Raw genomic sequence first — 8,482 nt, 5'->3', positions numbered from 1 at the left:
AGGCCCGGGTGGTGGTTTGGGTAACTTGTTAAAGCCGAAGCTAGGAGAGAGTCTCCGTTCGCTTCCAAGGAAGCGCTGTGACCCGCTGGCGAGGGGAACGACGGCCGCAGTGACCACCCGGGGTGCACCTATAAGCCCAGCACCAGGGCGAGGAGCTCTTCTCACCCCACCTGCGCGACAGAACTGTCACTTGGTGCCGGCAACAGCTGCAAGGCGGCAGCCTCCGCCTGCCAGCAGCGGCCGGGGCCGAGGGCCAGGGCCAGGCCCAGCGCGCCCGAGGGGCTCGGGGGAAGCCGCAGCCGGCGGTGCCCGCGGAAGGGACGCAGGTGGGACGGTGGCTCCCTCCCTCCCTTCCTCCCGGCCGCAGTCCGGCCGCAGTGCGGCCGCCGGGGGCAGCGGCGCCGCCCGGCCCTGCCGCGGCTGCTCCCTCAGGGGCCGCCATGCGCGCGGTTGCCGTGGAAACGCGCTAACGCCGCCGGGCGGGGGGAGGAAGTGCGTCACGGCGGGCGCGCACTGGCAGGCAGGGCGGCGGATTCGAACGGCGGCGGCGGTTGGGCGGGAGCCGTTGGGCCGGTACCCGGCGGCGGGGCGGAGGGGGAGGATGAAGCGCACGGCGCCCCGAAGCACGCTGAGGAAAATCCTAAAGACTCACAAGCCGCAGCTGCGCCTGGTGGCGAACGGCGACCTCCTGGTGAGGAAGGAGAGGGGTGGGCGCCGAGCGCGCGGCCTGGGTGTGGGTGCGGGCTGCTCCGCCCCTCCGCGCTGGTCCCGGCAGCCTCTGGCCTGCCTGCTCCGGGCACAGTGCCTGCTCCAAGCAGCCGGCTGCGGGCCCCAGCCTCACGGGTAGCGCGGTGAGCTCAAGGGCTGGATCCCCTAGCTCCATGACTGCTCCCCCGGGGAGCCTGAGGGCGTAGCGCTGGGCCGGGAGCGGTTGTGCTTTGGGCCATGGGGGCAGGTTCAGCTATTCTGGTTACCTAGGGGCAGGTGTCCCTAAGTAGGCACGTTTAGTCTCTAAATGTTTTATCGCTTGAAGGACATGGACCGTCGGATTGTGCACACCGGCGCGCTGTGGAGTTGCTGGGTGTAATGGGATGTCGAGTTACTATTACTGGTGTTTCTGCAGTGACCTACAGGCAGAGGGGAGGCAAAGTTTATGGAGAGGGAAACGATTGGCTATTCTAATAAAATTTTAATAAGTAGTGATTGCAGATTTCTACTTTGCTGGTGGCTACTGTATTGTAGGTTTCTGACAGTGACTGTAGGGATTCAGGGCAGGCTGATGCATAAATGTTGTGTCACTACGTGTATTGGCTGCTGTTCAAAGAGTTTGATGTAGCCAGACAGCAATAGGAACTTGGATTATACGGCTGTAACGTGCAGATGTTTATGTAGAGCAATTTAGGGTATACAGATATCAATCCACTGAATTGTGATGAATTAATTGCTAAGCTGTTAAGGCATCTTGAATGATTTTTTTATTTTATTTTTTGTTTTAAGAAGGCCACCTGAGTAACCTCTGTCCAAAATTAAGGAATGGCAAGTCTTGTTAGTCATATAATGAGGAGAACAAGGTGTTTGGATCCAGTTAACAGTTTAAAAACATCTGCCATAAAGGTGTAGAAATAACGGAGCCATATTGAACAAGTTTCAGAAAAATGAGGCAATTAAAACTGGATTTGTTCTGAGCTGCAATAAGACATTTGTGGTACAGGAAGAGTTTGTCTCTCCAAGACATCACTTGACTATAACAAGGAAACCTGATCTCAAGAGAGCTTGTGGTATGTGCCATATTGAAAGAAAAATATGTCTGTGCATAGAAAATATTCTTTTAAGTGACTTAATAGGCTTAATTTGCTTGACTGTCATGCTGTCTTGCTTTCAAATGCATGTGATTCTTTGAGTGTTAATGCATACTGTATAGAAGTATGGTCCCTGACTTGAATTGTAAGTCCATGTTTCATATGTGTATGAAAGTTGTGTCTTGCAACATCTTGGCAGTTGGCATCTGGATATATGAAGCTAAATGTAAATACAGAAAATTTAAAAATATAAGATGAATAGTAATGAATATGGTAATTACATGAGAGGTTTTACTTTTGAATGTACATATTTTTCTAATTGGTCTAATAAAAATACAATCTCTTCCTGCTGTTTTTGCTATTTTTGGAGTATTTTATGGGCTAAAGATCTGGCCCCTTGCTACTGATGCTCAGACACAATCAAAGCTTAGTCACTGGAGTCCGGTAGTCAACTAATCAAATTTACACAAATGTTAATAGATATATTTTTTCTGTGAGCTGCAAAGGCAGGGAATTGAGTTGACTGAAACTAATGAACAACAATGATCTGATCTACCTTAAAACGTGGCTATGCGAATGTTCATTCCAACAGAAAGGATGAGATGATAATGGGTTTTAATAATGTGGTGGAAGCTTAGATTATCTCTTCTGGTGCTGTCAAATTAGAAGGCCTTTTATATCAGGAGGCTTGGCTTTTTTGTGTTACCTTTAAACAGGGAAGTCAGGGAGTGGTGATTACCCATCACATTCTTCAACTATACACGGGGCTAGCAGCTCTTTATGTCTTTATTTCTATGAATAAATAATCAACATAGCTGGGGTTTTGCTTTCTTAAAAAATAAAAAATAAAAAAAAAAGAGGGCTCAGATTTTAGTACTGTAGTTAGGTAAGTAGCAAGTTTTGAGAATATTTTTTTAGTGTCTTTGTTATTCCCTTTTTAAAAAGGAGTGTGATAATATCTTTGAGTGAAGAGATAGGAACACTGTTTAAGGTTTTTCCAGTTCTCCTAGAACTTAATTATTTACCTTTTTGAAAGTAAGATGTAAGGATTTTTGTTCAGAAGTTCAGATATTCCTTCCCTCCAATGGTCTGAGAGGAAAAAGCTGCGAACTTTGTTCTAGCTTGAAATTATAGAAGAAAAGCAGGATATCAGCTGCTTGGTTTATGCTAGAAGGGAAGGTCTGTATTTACATTGCAGAAAAAAATCAAAAGTATTGCTTTGAGTGACTTCTTTTTTCTTGGTTATAGAATGATGGATAAGTTTACACTTGAAGGCGAAATATCTGTCTAAAGAATTGTTCTGGAGTTATGAATACACAACAAAATTGTGGAACTTGGCCCTGCTATTCATTAGTTCTGTGAACAGGTGTGGGGAATTTTCTCTGTAAGCAGCATTAGACAGTTTTTGCAACCTTAAAACTTTACAACCCTTTTTTAATGGAAAATAGGGGCTTTGTTGTGTAGGGTAGTTTTCAGGAGTAGTTCAAAACTGTTTTAAATTTTATGCAAAGGTACAAAAATACTTAGTAAAGCAGTGTCTTTAAGCAAAAGTGTTATCATTTAAGTACTTGTCAGTATCTGCCCCCTTCATGGTATTCATTCATTCTGCCTTTCTTTCCCTTTCTGAATTGCCTTGAATAATCTGGAATATTTATTAACTTGTATGCTCTGTGTGGAATGTTCTGATTTTAGCTATGTGGCTATGTTTAAATCTTTAGGAGTTCAGGGGAAGTTTCTCCACATGCAGCAATTCACTTTGAAAATAGGAAAATGAAGGTACAGTAATTCTTGAGAAGAAGGCACAGTTTTTAAAGGCAGTTTTGAAATTAAGACTTTTGCCATTAGGTAAAAATTCTAAAAGTCTTCAGCAGGAGGACTTGCAAGTATGGAAGCTTTTGTTTCTCCTCCCTCTTCTCCCCCAGGTTGTTTCTAGAAATTTAACCTCCATGTTGATAAGTCTGATAATGAGAATTCTGATGTTGAGCACTTTTGTAGTGCTTGATTATGTTGGAGACTATTTTTTGTGTGAGTTACTAAAGATTAGCAAAATATCAAGGTCAGATTTAAACTAAATAAATCTGCAAGAACATCTGCTTTTTGTGCAGTAGATGCTTCCAAATGTTATGTAAATTTATTTATTGCACGCTGGCTTCATTTAATTCGGGAGATGAAAAAAAATAATCCTTAAATTGCTTGTCATATGAACAGTGAAATGCCTATCCTCTGACCGACTCATTGTGCTACAAACCCACTGCCGAAGTATTTCCTATAAACTCTTCCCTTATAACTTTTCTTGTTATATCTTTCTAGGCTTTGCAGATCAGTTATGGCAGAATAAGTACATCACCTAATTCATACAAATAATTTTTTTTCATGTATTTCAGTAGTATTTTCCTGAGTTCTTGATTGAAAAATTGTTTTTGTACGCTGTACGTAGTAAAGTTAATATTGTTTGAAAGTTTATTTTACAGAAGCTGCAATTACCAAATTTCATGTTGGATACTAAAATAGTTCACATAATGTCTGTGTAATGCTAGAAGTTTATATTATAGGCCCTTTATTACACAGGGGTGCTTTTGGCTGGCAGTTTTTAGTCCAAGTTGGAGCAGTTCCTTGCCTGCTGAAATTTTTGCTGCTTCTGTAGTAGCAGAGAAGCATTCTGTATTGAACTGAATACTGCCCTGCCAGTCCTTTTCATGTAAAAAGGTAAAGTAAATGATGAGCTGGGAAAAAATGGATGGAACCTTCTGGCAGTGGCGAATTTCTTGTTCTGGAGAAATTATTGGTCAATGCTTCTTTGCACTGGAAAGGGGCAGAAATCCTTGAGCATGTCTGTGGCCCATTTGGTGATAAGGCAGGGATGAATTTGCTGTTCTTTAGAAGTATGGCTGTTGCAGTCACTGAGAACAGGCAAAAAGGCTCTTTATTCTCTAAGATTTTTTTGCGTTTCATTATTTTAAAAACTGTTAATAAAAATCGGATTTGATTTCTCTTAGATTAGTTGTCGTTTGTATTATCAGTTTTAGAGCTCTTAAACAATTTAAGAATACTAAATTTAAAATATATTTGAAGGAGTCTTGCAGTAAGGAATGTCTTGGGAATTTATTAAGACTTGAGCTAAGTGGTACTTTGTTTTCCTGAGAATGTTTTTCAGGAAGTTATGAACATCTAAAAAAACTGTGCTTAAACAGTTTGAATCCTTCGTTCTTGATTTTTTTTGTTTTTGTTTTTTGTTCTTCCCTCTTTTAAAGGTGCATTTGAACTTCTTACTATTTCTCCATCGGCTAGCAGAAGAAGCCAGAACAAATGCTTTTGAGAACAAAAGTAAAGTAATTAAGCCTGAGCACGCTATAGCCGCAGCAAAGGTAATAAAGTTTTAAATATTTTTCTTTTTGTTTAATATAAAATGTATTATGACAGCATATGCAAAATTTTTCTGTGTTAGTGTTGATATGGTTTATTTATACTCCAAACCCTGCAGAAATGTAATGTTCTTTCATGTTTCATTGGCGTAACTCAGTGTTTCCAAGATATCAAATTAACTCTCCTTGCCCTATTAAATATAGCCCTATTTTTCTTGATTATTTCATGTTTAAATTAACATTTTCAGTATATGGATAAGGCTACACAGTAGTCTACCAGCAAGCTGGAGCAAATCGCAAAATTGGAGTATCTTATACTATATCAAGGAAGCACTTAGCTTCAGTATATTAATGAAGCTTTATGGAACACATGAGAAGCAGTTCACAGAGGTTCAAATATCTTATGTGTGCTGATGTTTTCAGCAAGGGAAGAACTAAGGGAGAATGAAACTGTATTGCTATATGGATAGTTCAGCATAACAAAAGTTGCTGTATGACTATCTCTGAAAGAAGAATCCTCTGCATGAAAAATTTTGTGTACATGCAAAGGAAGGGAAAGAGGAAGGTGTTATGTAGCTTTCTCTAGAAAGAATTAGAGTAGTGCCAAATATGACTGAAATCCTTTTGTATTCTGTAGGTCATGTCACTTGCTAGGATGTGTCTGCTTTACCTAGGTTTCATGAAGGAACTCAAATCTCTTCAATTTGTTGAGTTATCTGTTCAACCACCTACTACTGCTGGGCAAATTGGAAGAACAAAACTCAGTGTTATATGACATTTGGGTCCTGTGGCTTCTGTTTATCTTCAGTGGTTTTTTTCCTCTAGTGAACTGTTTAGCTTGATACTTTGTATTACTATAGTAACAGAAATACATACAGGATGTGTAGGTAGCCAAGTGAATGTTACAGTTGGAGTCTTATGCACTTGTAATTTCTTTTTAACAGCAATCTTAACATTATTTGAACTTTTTTTGTGCTGTTTTGTTTTTTTTTTTGAGCTGACAAGAAAGGGAAAGCTGCCTGTGTTTTAATAATTTTAACACTTAATGGTCCCACTTGGGCTTTGAAGTTCATTTTTCAACTTAAATTCCAAACCAAAAAATGTCCTTCCAAGGGTCTGGACACTCTTGATATAGAAAGAAATAAGACGTTACAGACAAAAACTGAGCATAGTAGCTGTATAATTGCGAATAATTTTTTTCTTTTTGTCACGGCCTAATGGCTCCTAAAGGAGCCTCAAGGGATCTGCTGAGGGCTTGAGAGCACTATTACCATTTTCAGCATTCATTTTTAAATAAGCCTTTTATTTTACAGAATTCCTGGTGATGAATATTCCTATTTAAAATAAAAATACTTTCTGATATGACATTTTACTATATGCTTTTGCTTATTTCTAACCTTTTTCCTAGGCTTCTACCCTTGGTGACTCTACTCTTGGAAACAGATTGTTTGGCTACGTGAACCTTTGTTCTGGGTAGCTTAATGTTTTGGATCTCTTATTGCTGCCTGGATTGTAGTGATAAAAGCAGTGATAAATATACTTTTTTCTTTTTGCAGGTTATTTTAAAGAAAAGCAGAGGCTAGAAAAGAGACCACTGGAATTTCAAAGCATGTTTTTTCTGTGTTCTCTTTCTAATATGAGAACCTCTGAGCCGGCTTTTCACTTATGGAAGTATTTAGTTTTATTGATGTCTATTGCCTGACTTCCAGTATCTTGATGTTTCTTAAAAGAAAAATAAAAAATTACAATGTGAGTTTTCATGCACTTCATGCATAATTATACAATGTGTGTCACTTGTTATTTATGACTTTCAGTGTAACCTATTTTTTCCATAAATATGGAGGAATGTGTGTATACTATAGTCACTCTTCAGGTACAATGTGTCACTTTTAATTAGTGTGAAACTTTTAAATGAGAACAGTAATAAAAATGCAGGCTTCACTACATCCATTATAGATTATGCAGATCAAAGCAGATTTACTTGCTAAACAAAACTGGGCTTTCAAAACAATCGATGTAGATAGTAGTGTATTAAATACCTTGGCTGAAATGTATTTATAAAGGACTCAATATTTTTTACATTCCATTGAAAAGTGGGCTCAAACTTGCGTGTTCTGGTGAAAGAATACATATTTTTGTCTTTCTAAATTATGCTCTGAACTGTTAAGCTGGCTTATTGTTTGATGTGGTATGTGAGAGAAGTTGGTGGTCTCTGATTCAGTTGGTGTGGATAGATGCACACTGTGGAAAAGACCTGGCACAGCTGATGTTTTTGGAGTTAGATCCTGTACAAATAGTGAAGCTAACTCAACATGAGTACCAAGCTACTTCCTCACCCCTTCTGAGTGTCATCCTATCTCCTCATAAGTCTGAAAATGTACATGATATAAAAATACCTTTTTAAAAATTCAAGTCCTAATCTATTCCTAATGTGATACTTTAAACACTTGAACACTTTGCTTAATAAATCTTTTAATAAAGATAAAGTTGAATCTCACAGTTTGAGCTGATAATACAGTTTTGTGGAATATATGGCAGCTGATCCCTCATGCACAATGAGCTATTGCTAAAATAAAGAATTTTAAAAAACATATATTGAGTAGTCTCATTTTGTTTAAAATGTTACTGAGTATGTTGTAGAAACTAAGTAGAAAGGAATTGTATTTTATAAATATTTTTCTAGTCTAAAGAAGCCAGAGCAATGACAGAATTTCAGATTTCATATCATGTCCACATACTTTTAAAAATTCTGTGCAACCTGTAAAAAGTCATCCTTCTCCATTATGTAGAAAGGAAGGATGACTCTTCTGGTTTACTTAACTCATAGGTCTTAGTTTACCCTGCTGCTTGTCAGGTTGACTAGATTCCTTATAATGGATTTTCTTCTCTTACTCCCCTTGGAATCCACAAAAAAGAATATCCATGTATAGAGGATATTTGGATTTAATAATCTCAAGTACATTCCCAAGAATAAGGGAGATCTGACTAGGTATTCATATTTTTCTTTGCAATTACTGTCCATGATTTCGTTTTAACGATTTTATTGCAACATTGGATTTTCCTTTGTAAGAAACGTTTTCTTTTAATTTCTCCCTGAAATATGTTCTTACAATCTTGTACAAGCATATGCCTTTCCTCATTGTACAGATATTTGGTTTAGCTTCTTTTGGATCTTTTTTTTATGTTCACTTTGACTGTTTCTTTTTTGATTTGCCTAGGAGTGAGATCCACTCTGAGCTGAGCAGAGTGTTATTCTCGTGTGGTAGGTGGATAATCGGCTACCATTGGGGGATGCAAGGAAGGGTTAAAACCAGCCACTAG

The 8,482-nt window shown here is 39.1% G+C and overlaps 1 protein-coding gene across 1 annotated transcript; it reads left to right on the top strand.

Annotated features, from left to right (window-relative positions):
- The first annotated feature begins 576 nt into the window (after positions 1-576).
- CENPW (centromere protein W) lies at positions 577-7,717 on the top strand. The gene is made up of 3 exons (XM_051613056.1): positions 577-691; positions 5,051-5,164; positions 6,718-7,717. The coding sequence occupies exons 1-3, from the start codon at positions 602-604 to the stop codon at positions 6,742-6,744; spliced, it is 231 nt and encodes a 76-aa protein (XP_051469016.1). The 5' UTR covers positions 577-601; the 3' UTR covers positions 6,745-7,717.
- Positions 7,718-8,482: the final 765 nt, after the last annotated feature.

Source organism: Apus apus, chromosome 3, assembly GCF_020740795.1.
Source record: "Apus apus isolate bApuApu2 chromosome 3, bApuApu2.pri.cur, whole genome shotgun sequence".
Classification (NCBI taxonomy): Eukaryota; Metazoa; Chordata; class Aves; order Apodiformes; family Apodidae; genus Apus; species Apus apus.
Note: the sequence above shows the minus strand (reverse complement) of the source record. Positions and strands in the feature narration are given on the sequence as shown.

Bases quoted from the DNA above. Each gene is read 5' to 3' on its own strand.
- CENPW (XM_051613056.1), top strand. From the start codon at position 602: ATGAAGCGCACGGCGCCCCGAAGCACGCTGAGGAAAATCCTAAAGACT. The intron at 692-5,050 runs GTGAGGAAGGAG...CCTCTTTTAAAG, and splicing joins TGGCGAACGGCGACCTCCTG to GTGCATTTGAACTTCTTACT. The intron at 5,165-6,717 runs GTAATAAAGTTT...TTCTTTTTGCAG, and splicing joins ACGCTATAGCCGCAGCAAAG to GTTATTTTAAAGAAAAGCAG.